We start from the raw sequence: 16,918 nt of genomic DNA, 5'->3' as shown, positions 1-16,918 counted from the left end.
TCACCCAGGTTTAGTCCTAGAAGTCTACTTTCAAAAACTGCCGACACCGGCCTGTTCCTTACGCTGCCTGTTGTAAAACGAGATGCCGGACGTCTTGAAATCAGGCCCCGCTCCCTCTTGTCGCTGACCTCTCTGTCGCCCGGCCCCAGGAGATTCCGTGATCAGCCGTGACTCATCACAGAGCTTCGTGTGGGCTGACTTCCTCTGGTATGCGTCACCCGTACACTGTGGTTACTGTTTGGCTTACAACAGGCGGGGTTAAGAAGTTGCTTAAGAGGCCAAGTCTGTTTTCATTGCTGAGCCTGCAGACACCAGAATCCCTTCGTGTTACTCCTGGGCGGGTTGGACACAGAGACGCCGAGCGGCCCATCCAGGGGCACACAGCTGTCCGCGTGCATCAGGGCGCACACGGTGGCAGGCGGCACGTGCAGAACCGCGGTGGACAGGCGCTCCCGGGCCTCCTGTCTGCTGTCTTCTCTCTGCCTTCTGAGCTGAGTTTAACCCACGTAGGGTCTGCACGTTGATGCCTCTGCCGCACACGGGGCTCCCGGGGGACTGATCTGAAACGGCCTGTCTTGCCTTGAGGCTCATCAGCTGCTGTGACCTCAGGGGGCACCCTCCGTGGGCACTGCTGCAGCCTGACCGTCGAGCGCGAGGCCCCCAACGCCGCTCCGTCCCTTGAGCTGTGACCTGTTCAGGGACTCGGGGAGCTGCCAGGGCCCCCGGGGGCTGTCTGTTGCTCCCGTTTCTCTCCTCAGGGGCCAGCGCCAAGGCTCGCTCTCTCGTACGGGGCTGAGTTGGTTGGTACGAGGCTCCTCCCGGAGGAGCTTGTGTTGCAGGGGGGCGAGGTGTGCAGGGCTCGCTTCCTGACCTCGTTCCACGAGCAGGAATGGTGCCCCGACCTGTACGGTTAGGGCAGCACCAAGGAGCTGTATTCGAGGCGTCCAGTGATCACACTAAAAGCAGCCTGTGCCCAGGGAGGGAACCGGCCTTGAGAAACCTCCTTCTGACTTGCTCCCTGCGGACTCCCTCTGAACTGGGGCTGCCTGTCTGGGGGGAGGTGGCAGAGCCCTGAGCTGGAGCTCCCTGTCTGGGGGGGTCCAGGCCCCGCCCTGCAACCCAAGGCTGCACTGTAGTCTCCGTGGCTGCAGGGTCCCGAGCGCTCAGGGCCGCCCGCGCACAGTCAGCTGTGTGTTCCTGGAAGGCTCTCCTGGGCTGCAGGGTCCCAGGCGCTCAGGGCTGCCCGCGCACAGTCAGCTGCGTGTTCTGGAAGGCTCTCCTGGGCTGCAGGGTCCCGGGCGCTCAGGGCCGCCCGCACACAGTCAGCTGCATGTTCTGGAAGGCTCTCCTGGGCGGGGCTCTTCCCTGAAGGTCTGGTGCACAGATCTCGGAATAATGCAGACGTGGGTCAGACGCGGGTCGTCTGCGTTCTAGGAAGTCTTGTCCATGCGATTGTTCAGGGGCGGCGAGACCCTCTGGTCTGAGCTCACAGTTTTACAGTCTCCTCTTCTTAGAGACCTTTCCCCACATCCTAGGACCACTCACTGTCTTTTCTCTTTGGGAGCCTTAGGGCTTCGCTGTCACTTTTTAATGGACCCGCCGTGTCATTCCCACTGAGCTTCGCAGGCCCTCTCGGCTCCAGTGGGGTGCAGGTGGCGCTTCCTTGAAGAGCTGGGGATGGGGGGAGCACAGGCTCCTGAGGGGCCCAGGGGCATGGGTGGGCACTGGGGTGGAGGTGGGGAGTGGGGATCGACCTTGCAAGGGGTCCAGCCCTCCCTGGCCCCCACAGAGACCAGCATCAAAGCCAACCGTGGGAATACCTTGCCCCCGGGCCCCACCCACACTGACAGCTCTGTTTCCCTCCCGCAGTGTGCCGGGGAGGAGGACTGGGTGGACAGCCGGACGGTCTATGTGGGCCGCCGGGAGCCCCCGCCAGGCGCCGAGGCCTACATCCCCCAGAGGTACCCGGACAACAGGATCGTCTCCTCCAAGGTGAGCATCTGCCCGGGACTCCCCCACGTGGCTCCTCGGACACTCAGAACCCCATGAAGCGGGGACCACCCGCCCCTGAGTAGCCAGGCTGCACACTCATCACCCAACCCCCCGGTTACCCCCCAAAACACTGTTAAGACGAGGTGTCACAGCACTTCCTCCTCACTTCCCTGCTAACTGTATCGTGTTTAAGTGTCAGATTTCAAGTCTAGGGTTCAGATCCTCCTGGCGCCACTTCTCAGCTCTCTGGCCACCTGCCAGGCACGCGCCAGGCTAGAGCGCCCTCCTCTGCAGAACAGACGGCATAGGGGTCGCCAGTGCCACCAGCCTGTGACCCCAGGTGCTGGCTGGACTTGTCCAGAGGAGGCCCCGGGACGGGGACCTGGGGCCTGAGTCAACAGCGGTGGATGTCTGTGGATTTAGACCGGCTGATGCTGAAGGCGAGACACACGATTGTTTTCATTTAAAAATAGCTCAGAATGTGGAAAATACAGCTCCAGTTCAGTTCAGTTCAGTTCAGATCAGTCGCTCAGTTGTGTCTGACTCTTTGCGACCCCATGAATCGCTTAGATTGTAAGAAATAAATTTGCAAAGAGATTTGGAGACTATGTTGGTGTATCTATGTTTTCTTGGAAAGAAAATGTTCATTTCTACCTTAAAAGACTGTCAACAATGATTCCTTAAGTGAACAAACACCTATGCTCTCTAAGTTAAATTTCCAGCCTGTTCTGTTATTGGTGATCAGTGTTTGATCCATGTTCTGTCCCCTTTTGAGCAGAACATGGTACAAGAAGGAAAAATAAGAAATGACCCTAAATGTGTGATCCCTTCCCTTTGATTCTGACCTCACACTGAGCCTCCCAGCCAGGGCCTTCTCGAACCTCAGCTGCCCACCCCCTGCCGCAGACTCGGGACGATGGGACGTCACCAGTTCACAACATGTGCTTTGGGCACACAATGCGTGTGGCTCCCGGCGCTGCCCTCAGTCGCCGCAGAAGTAAATATCCAGCTCAGGCTGTGCGGTCTCCTCTCCGTACAGAAACTGAACTCTGGGACCGCCGGGCTTGCCTTCCCGGGAGAGCGTGGGTTTTTAGGGCACCCGAGTGCACCTGTGCCGGAGTCCTGCAAGGTACAAATGGCCACGGCCTCACCGGTTTCCCGACGGTCTGGGTTTCCTCTCCGCGGCCAGTGAAGCAGAGTGGCGCCAGGCCTTCCATGTCTCCCCAGGGCCACGTGAGGAGGGGGCAGCTAGGCGGGGCTGCTTCTCTGTGCCTGGGCCCCCTCCAGCCCACGGTGAGGACAGAACCTGGCGGGGGGGGAACAGAGGGAGCCCATGGTGAAGACAGAATCCGGGGCGGGAGCCCATGGTGAGGACAGAACCAGGGGGGAGGGGAGCCCATGGTGAGGACAGAACCCGGAGGGGAGGGAGCCCATGGTGAGGACAGAACCCGGAGGGGAGGGAGCCCATGGTGAGGACAGAAACCAGGGGGGACGCCCACGGTGAGGACAGACCCTCACAGAGGGGCGAGCGTGGCCGGGACCAGCTTGGGGCTGACGACACAGGCCTGGTGCGGACGCACGCCCGGGCTGGGGTGTGAACGGGACATGAGGCGGGGGTTGTGCCCTGCACTCCGCACTCCCCGAGTTGTCTGATGGGAGAGCGATGCTCCTCCCACCTCAGACATCTCAGCTCCAGCGCAGCAGGAAAGTACTGGCTCTGTTCCGTGCTGTCCTGCTCTGGGGTTCAGTACCGAGGGCTCCGGTGTTAGGTTCTGTCCTACTGATGGTATCAGCGGAAGGCAGGACCTGACAGACGGATGTAGGTCAGAGCGCTACACTGTGCCTGTTATACAAAGTATTACCTTGTATTGTGGCCCAAGTGTCTGAGCAAGTATTTAGATCATTACAACTTAGCAGGCATCAGAAATGTACGGTTGGCCCACTATTATCTATTTGCCAGCTCTCATATGTGCAATAAAGAGCTCGTTTTATTTTATCCATGCAGTACTGATAATTAGTGCAGTCCTGACTGTTTAAACTATCTCACTGGATTTTCAGTTTTCATGCTGTACATTGTCAGAGATTAGCAACCCGTTTCCCACCATATTACTGATAATCAGCAGTAATAACTTGTGATGGTCATTTATTCCTTAAAGTATGTGGATCATAAAACATAACGCCTAAGCTGCAGCGCAAGCCTCCTGCACCCGGTAGGAATCAAGTAATCATTTAGGTGGTTTTAGATTCCATATCTGTGCACTTCCCTGGTAGACTAGGACTTAGAAAACGGAAAGGGCGTCCTGAAATAGTAGCATTAAAATAGATTAAGACTGATCTGCACGTTTGGAAGGATGGTAGAAGATGCCTTCTGTAATAACTACATGGTGCTTTATAAGGTGGAAACTCGCAGACACGTAGGAGAAGAAGGGAAGGAGGGCAGCGAATGTCTGTGCCCGGCCACCCGCTGTCTGCGCGCATCAGCAGGTGGCCCCGTGTGTGCGTCTGTGCGTCTCTTTTCTACCTTGACACCATTTTGAAGCAAATCCTAAACAATGTACAACTTCCATCTATAAACATTTCAGCAGATAAAAGATGGGGATTTGCACTGAGTGGTTTGTTAGAGGTGGGGACGTGTTCTGACTTCTGGGTGGTGAGTATGCTGGTCTGGGTCCTGGAGACAGGGTGGGCTTCACCGGATAGGGCCTTGAGGACAATCCACTTTGGCATTGGGATCTCTTGGAAGGGAGCATATAAAGACTGAAAGATCATTCTAGGTTGGTCACAGAGTCACAAAAGTGAGACACAAATGCTGTGGTGTGGCATATCTTATATTTCTTTTAATAACTCCTTTTTAAAGTTAGTGAAAAATAATTTCCTTATGCCCAAGAATGCTGGAGTGGGTAGCCTATGTCTTCTGCAGGGGATCTTGCTGACCCAGGAGTCAAACCAGGGTCTCCTCCACTGCAGGCAGATTCTTTACCAGCTGAGCTACCAGGGAACCCCTCCTTAATGGCCCACTTAAGACAAAATACATCTCTCTCAAGCACTTACAAAGATTGACTTGTCTGTGCTTTTTCTCAAGTTATAGAATCTCAACATCCCTGTCTTTTCTGAGACCAGTTTAAGCCAGAACTTCAGTTCTCATCACATTCCTTTAAGGCACATACTATTCTTTTATTTTTTCTTTTGGTCTTGCTTTGTGGCATGTGGGATCTTTGATCTCTGGCCAGGGACTGAACCCACACTCCCTGCAGTGAAAGCTCCAAGTCCTCACCGCTGGACCGTCAGAGACGTCCTTGGTACACGCTGCTCTTTTAATCACTTTATAGACAGAAAGGGTAGAACCCAGACATTCTGGCAGTGACGCTCTTCCTAAGCTCCCGTGCATCACCGTGAATTATCTGGGACTGGGTGATTTAAATACTTGGAGTCCGTGTTCTGTGTTGGGAGTTTCTTTGTACGGTCAACAAGTTGATGAAATGTCTACAAACACTCTCAGCTTTGTTTTGTATCAAAACCTAGTCATTTTTTACTTTGAAATGCAGACCTGCCTGTCATGTCTCAGAATAACACGGCCCAGTGTGAAGTGTGACCCAAATGACCCCGCTGTGTTTCTCTCTTCTGCAGTACACATTTTGGAACTTCATACCCAAGAACTTGTTTGAACAATTCAGAAGAATAGCCAACTTTTATTTTCTTATCATATTCCTGGTTCAGGTAAGGCTGGTCCCCTCTTCCTGTTGCCCCTAATGTAAATATAAATAAGTGACATTTACTCTTGGATGATTGACTGGTTCGCTGATAAGGAGGAGCACAGACTTGGCGCCCCTTTATCTGCAGACCCGTCACCTGCTTTCTTCAAGGACAAGCATTTTGGTTCAGAGAGACCTGTTCACTAGAACACAGGTGTGAGCACCGTGCGTGCGCGCGGGTCCGGCTGCCTTCTGCCCTCACCCTCCAGTCCTGACAGGAGGCCAGGAGCCCCCTAACCTTTAGGGGGACTTCCTAAGCTCCACGTTATTCCACTTATCCCCAAATCACGATGTCTTGTTGTCCAGTCACTCGGCTGTGTCCAACTCTGCGACCCCATGAACTGTACTTCCCTGTCCTTCACTATCTCCCTAAATCACGTGGATGCTCCTTAAAAAACACGAACGAGAGTTAAAAAAAGAAAGTGGAAACCGTCGTGAGGTGTGGATCAGGAAACAGGTCAGATGTGCTTTCAGACCAGCAGCCTAACTTGTCTCAGTCAGACAAAATACAGTGGAAGGACTTTAAAACATTTCCCCCACAGTAATTTATGCAAATAATGTAGTCAAAGTGTGGCGCCAGAAGCAGAGAGTGAACTGAAACAACGCGTGCGCTGGAGTCAGCCAGGGTCGCCGCTGCTGACACAGCCCGTCGTGAGGAGAACCGCCCTCAGCTCTGTAGTAAACTGGGACGGTTTACCTCGTATCATGTGTCTCCGGTGGTGGGACAGGGTGGGGTAACAGCCAAGTGAGCCACCATGAGTCCGAGTGGACGCAGGAGGTGTCCAGGGCCAACCAGTCGATCTAGAGCCCCTCAGAAGCGTCTCTGAAGGTGACTCCACCACCCTCTCTTCCTTGCAGCTGATTATCGATACGCCCACGAGTCCGGTGACGAGTGGTCTCCCGCTGTTCTTCGTCATCACGGTCACAGCCATCAAGCAGGTGAGCTTTGGAGATGCAGGCAGACGGGAGCAGGGTCCCACAGAGTGTCTGCCACGGGGGGCCGCCTGTCATCCAAAGCAGAGCCTCCTGGCTTATTTCAGCCAGTTCACGGGACGTTCCACTCACCCCTGAAAGGTCACGTTTGTAAGTGGTTTAGGTGGATTCCTGAGTTGAAACACGGGAGGTGGTATAATGCAGTGCTCATTTGCTGCCCTGAGGGTGCGAGGAGGGCCTGTTCTCACGCTGAGCGCGTGGAGCTGGCCCGAGGTGCTTGCCCGCTGCGCCCCCGCTGCCGGGCCCTGCAGAGGGTCTGAGCGTGACTCCTGACTCAGTGGGGGTCCTGCCGTCCTCTGCATCCCTGACTGATGAGCCAGTGACTGACGGGAGAACCGTTCGCCTGCTGTTCCCACGATCCGTTCCCTGGTGGCTGGTTGGTGCTTCACCGTCAGCTCTGTTCAGCTCCCACCGTCTTGGAAGAAAGCCGAGAGCCTCGCTGTCCACCCCCCTCCTCCGGCCCCAGCTCCTGGCGACCGCCACTCGGCTTTCAGCCTACCCTGGGCGTTGTATTAACAGAATCTTACCTAGGTGAACTTTTGTGTCTGGCTTATTTCACTGAGCATGTTTTCAAGGTTTATCCACTCGTGGCGTGTGTCAGTGATGGGCTCATAGATGACTAATACTCCATCATGCAGACAGACCACAGTTTATTTATCCAGCATCCACTGATGGACATCTGGGTGCTTCTGCTGCTCTGGCTCTTCCGGGAAACACTTATGAACCGTCACGTGGAAGCTTTGTGTGGACATAGCTTTTCGGTTCCCCTGCGCACATACAGAGGACTAGAGTCGCTCTAGTGTTGAAAGTATTCTCCAAAGTGACCGCGGCGTTTGACCTTCCCACCAGCCGTGCGTGAGTTTCCAGTTTCTCCACGTTCCTGCTGAGGCCTGTTGTCATCTTCCTTGTTACACTCATCCTAGTGGAGGTGAAGTGGTACCGACTGTGGTTTTGCATTTCCTTCGTAAATAACGATGCTGGGCATCTTGTCATGAGCTTATTGGCCTTTTGTAAATTTTCTTTCGAGAAATACCTTCAAGTCATTGGCCCATTTTTAAATTGGATTGTGTCTTGCCCCCGAGGCAGTTTGTATGTTCCAGATGCAGGTCCCTCATCTGCTGCAAACTTTTCAACACAATGGTATTTGCATTGAAATAATTCCTGAAAGGCAGCGTCTAAATTCTTGGTGGTCACATTGTTGCTGACAAAGCCATGCTTTCTGTTAGTCTCTAAATAAAAAATAAAAGCTCTGAAGACACGTCACAGGAGACGTGGTGTACGGGCTGCCCCCGAGTGACGGGAATGCACGGCAGAGCGACTCCTCCCGACCGAGAGAACGTGAACAGCCGAGTCTCGGGGCGACCTTCGTGAGTGTGAGGCCAGTGCCTCTGCCGGTCTCCACGGTGAGAGCGTCTGGACTGCTCAGTGTTTGATCCAGAACGGGAGCGGCATCGAAGGCTTCCTTTGTGATCGTCTGGGTTTTGTCTTCCACTCGCCGGAGATCTGCACGTGGAGATTTGAACGGCGATATGATTTGACCTGTTGCCCATGAAATCGGCTTTGAATGTAGAAGTGTGAAGAGCAGGTGGAATGAGCATGTGGCCCTGCAGGGATCCACACGCACTGACGGGGCGTGTTGGGCCACCGTGGGGACCGTGTGGCGTGTCTGCATGCAGCGGCCGTGTCACAGGTGGAGCCGGGTCCGTGCACTTGACGCATCCTGTGTGAGCCCCCGAGAGACAGGCCGGGGGGCTGGAGACCCCAGTCCTGAGCTGAGCGGGCTCTGCCCCGAGGCCGTGGTGCCGTCAGAGCCGAAAGAGCACGGAGCCGTGCCGAGAGCACCCTGACCACGGCGCGGGGCCCCTGGACGCTGCACGGGGGGCGTCCCCGTCACTGACGGGGTGCCCTGGAGCGTCCTGCCCTGCGGCCATGGCTCCTGGGGGTGGGGGGCGTGCAGCTGCCCAGCAGAGGGCAGTGGCAGCGGCTCCCGGGGGTGAGACCTGCCCGGCACCTCGGCCAGGACGTGGTGCCAGGCGGGTGGGGGCGCTGCTCTCCGCAGCCGGGTCTGCCCTGGCTCCACCAGGGGCCACGGCCCAGCAGCCCCAAAGGGCTTGAGGAGGTGGCGGATTCGGGGCTGTGCCCTTCCCGACCACCTGGCCCTCAGCCACGCTGCGGCCCTGTCAGCCCCCCGCCTGCGAGTTGCCCTGCGGTCCTCTGGGCCGAGCCCCAGCTCCAGGGCCACCCGCCCGCGTCCCCCTCTGCCCTGCTGGGCGTCCTGTCCCCGCTCCGTGTGGAGAGCCCCTTCCCTGGGACCGCCGCCCGGCCTCCCTGGGACCGCCGCCCGGCCTCCCAGGGCGCGGAGCAGCCCTTGAGCGTGGCCGCCCGGCCGGGGCAGGCCGGGGGCTCACGGGCGTCTCTCCGGGTCCTGGCAGGGCTACGAGGACTGGCTGCGCCACAAGGCGGACAACGCCATGAACCAGTGCCCCGTGCACTTCGTGCAGCACGGCCGGCTGGTGCGGAAGCAGAGCCGGAAGCTCCGGGTGAGTGCCCGCCGCCCGCGGCCGTCCTTCCTTTGGCAAAACTTCCATCTGAGGTTGCTTCAGTTGCTGGGTGCAGACCGCCCTGTTCCCCAAGCACTGCTCCCTTCAGGCGAGCTCCTACCACTGTTTTAAACCTCTTTCTTCTGTGGGTCAATTTTTAAAGCTGGGATCAACTGTAGAGCAGGTTTACGGTCTCAGGGAACTGGGCGATAGGTGGGTCCACCTCCAGGATGTGTCTTTACGTAGATGGAGTCACATAGCCTCTACCTTCCGGCTGGGTTTCCTCTCACAGTCGAAGCCCCTTGGGGCTTGCCCAGGATGGGCATCTGCACGCCTTTCTTTCCTTGCAGAGTCTGTAGGGGGTGGACCAGGTGGGGGCTGTTTCTCCAGGTCGGGGCCATGACAAGTAAAGCTGCTGTGAGCGTCTGTGTAGAGGTTTTGGATCTGAATATAGTTTCTATTTCTCTGGTATAAAAGTCAGGAGCTCAGTTGCTGGGTCATCGTGGGCAATCCCATCTTAGTTGAGAAGGAGCCTGCCCTGCTGTGTTCCCACCAGCTCTGCATCTCAGCATCCCCAGCAGTGTTCGGTGTGGTCTCTGCTTCTCGCCTCCGTGGTCCTGATTCTCCGTGTGGTTTACGCGCGTGCCTCCCTGCTGGCTGCGAGCGTCTCACGGCTGCCTGTTTGCCACAGGGCATCTTCTTCATGAGACATCTGCTCGTGGCTGTTGTTGCTGTTTGGTCCCTAACTCAGGTCCAGCTCTTCGTGATCCCACGGGCTGCAGCACACCAGGCTCCCCGTGCTTCACTCTCTCAGCAAGTGTTCCTTCTGCCCAGAACACTTCTTTTTCTCTGGTGTGTCATTCAGTTCAGTTCAGTCGCTCAGTCGTGTCTGACTCTCTGCAACCCCATGGACTGCAGCACACCAGGCCTCCCTGTCCATCACCAACTCCCGGAGTTTACCCAAATTCATCTCCATTGAGTCGGTGATGCCATCCAACCATCTCATCCTCTGTCGTCCCCTTCTCCTCCCGCCTTCAATCTTTCCCAGCATCAGGGTCTTTTCCAATGAGTCAGCTCTTTGCATCAGTTGGCCAAAGTATTGGAGCTTCAGCTTCAGTCCTTCCAGTGAATATTCAGGACTGATTTCCTTTAGGATGCACTGGTTTAGGATTTGTGGCCCTAGCCCGCTTCCTGCTTGGTTCATTGAGGGATTTTACTGTGGAATGTTGAGAGTTCCCATATTCTAGATGCTAGTCCTCTGCCAGAAATACCTTAATGAGGTATTTCACTAAGCAGAAGCTCTTCATTTTGATGAAGTCCAGTTTACTGACTTTTCCTTGTGTGGATGGTGCTTTTAGTGTCAAGTTAAGAACTCTTTGCCAAGGCCTGGTGGCCAAAGACTTTCTCCTGGGTTTTTTTTTCCTTAAAGTTTTTATAGTTCTAGATTAAGTTCCTTGTCGGTTTTGTGTTACTTTTTACGTGAAAGCCCTTTTTGCCCAGGACTGCCCGCGCGCTCCAGCCTTGTCTGTGGGAAGGCTGCCCCTCCTCCACTGAGTGGCTCTTGCACTTTGTTCAAAGCCGGTTAAGTCCAGTCTGGCCGATGGTCTGTGCCAATCCTCCGCTGGAACCACACAGCCCTCTTTACTGTGGCCACGTCCCAGGCTTCATGCCCACAGGGTGGTTGCTCACCTCGTCCTCCTGGATGGAGTTCAGATACTGCAAAATACTTCTATCATTGCAAAATAGAGTGTTGCAGAATATTCTGTCATCATGCCCTGTGGAGCGTCCAGGTCTAAGCGTCCAGTGGTGCGTTGACCTACCTGGTCTCTCCTGGGTTTGGGCCACTTGCTCCAGAAGCGACCCTTCTCGGCCATGTAACATCCACACACTTTCCTGCCAGTGGCGCTGTGATGGCGTCCGTGGGAGCTGCCGCCCAGAGACCGGTTTCGACTCACAGCTGTGTCATCTGTCCTGCAGGTCGGGGACGTCGTCATGGTCAAGGAGGACGAGACCTTCCCCTGTGACCTGATCTTCCTGTCCAGCAGCCGTGCGGACGGGACCTGCCACGTGACCACCGCCAGCCTGGATGGGGAGTCCAGCCACAAAGTAACGTGCCTGTTCTCTGCCCGTGGGACCCCCTCCTTCCCCTGAGAGCTGTGCTCCTGTGGCCGGAAGATACCCGGGCAGTGAGGCTCTGTGTTCAGGGAGACCAGGGGCCGTTTCCTCTCGCTTGTGTCTGCTCGATCCCCACTTTCCTCTTCCCACCCCAGCGCCCTAACCCGCAGCCTCTCCAGTAACAGAAGCAAGCCCGTCTTCCTTTTTAGCTGCTCCTTAGTGAGGGTACCCAGTTAAGGATGTAAGGAAGAGATAGTTAGAGTTAGGAGGTTTTCATCTTACCTGTCAAAATCACTGACTTCACCAGACTGGAATTGTGTGAAAAGTAAGTCTAGATTTTGCCCGACTGTTACTTCAATGAGTGTCTTTTTGTTAAAATATCTTAGTAAGGATTTTCAGAAATTATGATTCATTTCTTACACTCAGTGTGGAGTTCTGTACTGGCAGCTGGTACTAAAAAATTTTAATTAATGATCGCAAACGAGAAGCACATCGCCATTGACTTTACGGATTTCACTGTTTTGAAAACACGGACGCTTGCAGGGATTTTAGGAAAGTGAAGCTGGCCCGTGGGTCCAGCATTTCTGAGGCTCTGGCTCCCGTGGACACAGGAGCTTCCCCGAGGGGCCTGCCCTGAAGGGCGCCCTGCTCCTGCCCGTGGATGACCACGGCCTCGTCACGGAAAGCCCGTGGGGTTTCCACACTCACTGTCCCGTTTTCTACGTCCCGAATCCCGGGGAGGGGGCCGTGGGACACAGTTGTCTGTACGGAGAGCGGTTTTGGGCGGAGGGTGCTTGGTGTTTGGTGGCTGTTGGAGCTTGCGGGGTCGTGTCCCCTCCTCCCCAGCCCGGGCGAGCCGTGCACGCCCGACCGCGGGCAGTGGGCTGCTGTCCGCACCCCCACCCGCAGGGGGACGTCCCTGCCCAGATGCGGCCACCCTTCCCGGGAGCGGATGCCGTGAGTGTCGTGCATCACTGCGGTCGGGGCGAAGCCACACCCGTCCACACGTGGCCCTCGGCAGACGCCTGTGTGTCCTTGCTCCTGGGCTCGATGCACCGGAGCTGTCTCCTCAGGAGCAGAGCGGGGGGCCTGCACTGGTCACATCTGAGGGGCTCTCCCGTCTGTCAGATGTGGACAGACCTCTCGTGAGGACAGTTAGAAGCTCCCCAGTGCCGGATGCACCGAGCCCTCACACGTTACCCGGATGCTGCAATCACGCCCCCGTCATTCTGAATCCTTACACGCTTGCCCGAGCTTACTCGTCAGGGGTGCAGAGGAGACGGCGTCCTCCCAAGGCCGGCCTACTTGTCCACCATTCCTGGTGCCCTCAGGGCCCATCTTCGCCAAATGGGGCCCAGGCCAGCAGCACCAGCAGCCCTGGGATCCGCTTAGAAACGTGGTTCTTGGGCACCACTCAGACCGTCGGCCTCGGAAACTCTGGGGCAGGGCCGGGGCCGTGGCCGTGAGGCTGGACAGATGAACCCAAATGTCTGCTTTTGGAGGAGAATTGGGTTAGTGGAGGACACTGGCTAGGGATGGAAGGCTTTGCTGCCACCTCTTAGATGCAGGAATCATGCACAGTGGTGCCTGTAGTCCTGTAACCATTTCAGGTCTGCAGACTCTCACACACTCTGTCCTGTGCGGTTCCCAGGCTTTGTGCTCAGGTTTATTTATGTGCACGAACACTTTATCACTGGGGCTGCCCCAGGACAGGGTCCCCCCTGTGGGGAGAGTGTGTTGCTTGTTGGGGCTGTGACTCATGTCCTTCCGTCTGCAGACCCATTATGCGGTTCAGGACACAAAGGGGTTCCACTCGGAGGAAGACATCGACAGTCTCCACGCAACCATTGAGTGTGAGCAGCCCCAGCCCGACCTCTACAAGTAAGCCGGCCTCCCCCCGCCACCCCGGGGTCCCCGCCCACCCGGCCCCCAGGCCCGGCCTGGCTGGTTGGGGTGGGTGTGCATCACCGCCGAAGTCCGGTCCCCTTCCAGTCTGTAGCTCTCTATGCAGATGGAAAGGCTTCATGGAACTAAGTGTGTTGAAGAAAAATGAACTTTCTGTGCTTTGAGGAAGTGATTTTAAGGAATGTCATTTAAGTTATGGGCTAATTAGAGCAAGTAAAAGCGGGGGCGGGGAGGGAGTGTAGTTGAGCCCCCACCCCTGTGTTCCCGGGAGGACCTCAGCCCTTCTTAGAGACGGGGGTTGGGGGGTCCAGGAGCCAGGGTCTCAGGTCCTGTTCCCACCCCCCCCCCCCCCCCGCCCTACTATCGCCACGGCAGTGACCTGACCCTCCCGCCCCCAGGTTCGTCGGCCGCATAAATGTTTACAACGATCAGAATGACCCCGTGGTGAGGTGAGTTCTCAGCTTCTTCTGAAGGCTGGGAAGTTTTATCTCTATTGTTCAGTTAAACATGGTTCTTTCCCTGATGAGAGCTGTTCTTCATCACTGTCCAGTGGGCTTGAGGGGTGATCCTACCTGACGTGAGTCTGGGCTCTGCCCCGTGGCTGGTTTGAGGGGTGATCCTGCCTGACTAGAGTCTGGGCTCTGCCCCGTGGCTGGTTTGAGGGGTGATCCTGCCTGACTAGAGTCTGGGCTCTGCCCCGTGGCTGGTTTGAGGGGTGATCCTGCCTGACCAGAGTCTGGGCTCTGCCCCATGGCTGGTTTGAGGGGTGATCCTGCCTGACTAGAGTCTGGGCTCTGCCCCGTGGCTGGTTTGAGGGGTGATCCTGCCTGACCAGAGTCTGGGCTCTGCCCCGTGGCTGGTTTGAGGGGTGATCCTGCCTGACTAGAGTCTGGGCTCTTGTCGTGGCTGGTTTCTCTAGTGCATATGTCTGGACGTGTTAACAAACTAATGACCCCATGGAGAATGTTCTCCCGAGAGTCTGCTGAGGGCCTCATCACAGCCGGGCAGGGCAGGAGCCCCCCTCCCCGAGCAGGTGATGGGGAGGGTCCGGTTCCCCATTAGAAACACCTTCCGTAGCTGAGCAGACTATAAGGCCGAATGGCTTCTGACTTGGAGGCCGTCAGAACGGCTGCGTGAATCTGCTCGTGGTCATCACCGGGCACCTTCTTGCCCTGGACGTCGGGGATGTGCTTCCCGAGGGCCGGTCCCCGGTTCACACCCACCAGGGACGCGGAACCTGCTGCAGGGGATGGGCAGTGGCCAGCACAGGTCCCAGGTGGGCGTCCACACCCAGACCGCCGGCGGCTGGGCGCTGACAGCCCCCAGGCCTCAGACCCCGCTCAGCCCGGGCGTGGGCTCTGCCACCTCCGCTTCCCAGGCCTGGGAGCGTTCTACTCACGCGAGGTCCACACTGAGGGGACTGCCTTCGAAGTCGCTCCTTTTCCACAAACTCTGCTGGTCAGAGATTATTTTTCTTCCAATTCAAACATTTCCAGATTGCCAGTATCCTGGTATTACCATGTTTATTAAAGAAAGCACTGGCCCGGAAGTAGAAAAGAAAATGGAAATTAATGTCAAATAAGTAGTTGTGGGGTTTCTCTCCTTGAGAGGCTCCAGGAATTACTTGTTTTAAGGAAGCAGTTGGCACCCTCTTAGCATATTTTTATCACCATTCTTCATCAGCAGGTTAGCAAGTGCTTTCCAGAACCTATGGAGGCCTTGCCTTGGCCTTTCTTACATACATATTGTTCTAAAGGTAAATGCCTGGTTAGTGAGGAGAAACAACCTGGATTCCTGTGCCTCATGAGGATTAATTTATATTTGAAGGTGGGTGGATAGATTTAGCTGGCTCCATAGCACCAGTGGGTGACCCTGAAGAAGTCAGCACTGCAGGTTTTACTTATTTGATATTTGTACAAAGTTGATGGCTGAGTCCCTTGAGAGATAATTACTAATATAGTTTGTATTTTGATACTTATTCTAGTTTAGCTTTTTTTAGTATTTATACTAAAGTCAACAGACTTTTAATATTTGGATGTTTAAAGATGTTTATCAAGTTGTGGTGTGGACAGATATGAATTGTATATCCAGGTTCTGGCTCCTTTCTGAGTGACGTTTGTTCATGCTCCTGTCCAAACCAGGAGCAGAGTACTTTTTAAAGTAAGTTATTTAGACTCCACAGAGGCACTGTCTAAAGGGCCATTTGTTTCCATAAACGCCTTGGACGTGAGCTGTTGTGTTTGCTGACAGTGCTTGTAACAGAAATGGAGAGCATGTGTGCACCTGGGCGCCCCGTCCCACGTGGCTGTCGGGCTGGGGGCCACGCCCTGAGACCACGGCCTGCCCTGGGCAGACCCCTCGGGTCAGGGTGTCCCAGCCAGCTCACCCCGCTGGGCAGTCCCTCTTTCTTCACCCTGATGTGGTCCTGGGCCGGTCGGCTGAGTACACTGGACGGATTTAAGTTTATAACGTTCAGCAAGTCCTCACCTCCTTTGGTGAAAGGAAATCAAATGCTGATTAAGTGAAAAGCAAACTTTAGCAAATGTTTCCATTTACCCCAAACCCCTTTACTCTCCGAAGAAAATCAGGAGAATATTGTAAATGGCAAAGTTAGTGAATCTGAATCTGCTTCTTATTCCCTTTCTACTCTTGGGAAATGAGAAGAAATGATTACTCGGTCAAAAGAGGGGACCACTGGCCCCCGAACCCCTAAAGGCAGAGAGTTTGTCTGTTGGTCACTGTTGAGTCCCGAGTGCTTGTTTTCACACGAATGGTCTTTAACTTTCTCTGTCGCTGTCTGCCTGGGCACAGCAGCGCGCGGGTCACTGCAGACCCACAGGCCGGCTGCGTCCAGGGCCTGGGGCTTGGCTGCGTGCTTGTGGGTGCCTCCCTGGGCCCCAGCGCCTCTCTGAAAGCCAGACTGTGTTAATGTGTGTGCAAGTCCCCCAGGATGTGCTGGAAACTGCTCAGCGAGGTGCGGGCACCACTTGGCGTCCCCAGCGCAGGCGCCTCGGACGTGAGCTTGTTGGGGCAGGTTTCCAGGCTGGTCCGTGGGGTGGCACTTCTGGGAGGGGCCCTGGTGCTGCTGATGGTGAGGCCCGCTGTCTCTAGTGTAGTGGGGTCAAAACCTTGGGGGCTGCCCAGTGGGACTGGGGCCCTGATGGAGCTGACTCTGTGGGAATCTCCCAGCAGACGGTTCTACTGTCCCCAGGGAAACAGCGCCTGCCTTTCCTGGGCCTCGGCTAGAGTTCATGGTCCTGATGGAAGCGGATCTACACTGAGATGGTTTCCTCATGAAATGCAGTGTTGAGCCAGTGAGCTGCTTCTCCATTGTCCTGTTTCTGGTCGTCCTTCTCTTTGCAGGCCATTAGGATCGGAAAACCTGCTTCTTAGAGGAGCCACGCTAAAGAACACTGAGAAAATCTTCGGTAAACATTTTAGTTAGTGAATTATTAATAATAGCTTCTAAAACTAAGGGCCCCATAAGCAGTTACAATCCATGGAGGCACCCTGAAAGTTTCTCTTTGTGCTTTGAGGTGCTGTGGATTTATGGTGGTGAAAATTGTCCTAAGAAAACCAGTCTCCACGCATGGCCACAGTCCACAGCAGGGACATGCCAGT

The 16,918-nt window shown here is 55.6% G+C and overlaps 1 protein-coding gene across 7 annotated transcripts in view; it reads left to right on the top strand.

Annotated features, from left to right (window-relative positions):
* The window catches only part of ATP11A (ATPase phospholipid transporting 11A), a 102,216-nt gene that overhangs the window by 44,063 nt on the left and 41,235 nt on the right, over positions 1–16,918 (top strand). For all 7 annotated transcript variants that reach the window (XM_070471386.1, XM_070471390.1, XM_070471392.1 and 4 more), the window contains exons 2-9: positions 1,870–1,992; positions 5,620–5,709; positions 6,603–6,683; positions 9,170–9,277; positions 11,255–11,383; positions 13,170–13,273; positions 13,696–13,746; positions 16,661–16,725. In XM_070471386.1, coding sequence (XP_070327487.1) covers positions 1,870–1,992; positions 5,620–5,709; positions 6,603–6,683; positions 9,170–9,277; positions 11,255–11,383; positions 13,170–13,273; positions 13,696–13,746; positions 16,661–16,725 — 751 coding nt within the window. The remainder of the gene's footprint in view (positions 1–1,869; positions 1,993–5,619; positions 5,710–6,602; positions 6,684–9,169; positions 9,278–11,254; positions 11,384–13,169; positions 13,274–13,695; positions 13,747–16,660; positions 16,726–16,918) is intronic.

Source organism: Odocoileus virginianus, chromosome 8 (genome assembly GCF_023699985.2).
Source record: "Odocoileus virginianus isolate 20LAN1187 ecotype Illinois chromosome 8, Ovbor_1.2, whole genome shotgun sequence".
NCBI lineage: Eukaryota > Metazoa > Chordata > Mammalia > Artiodactyla > Cervidae > Odocoileus > Odocoileus virginianus.
This window is presented reverse-complemented; position numbering and strand designations above follow the sequence as displayed.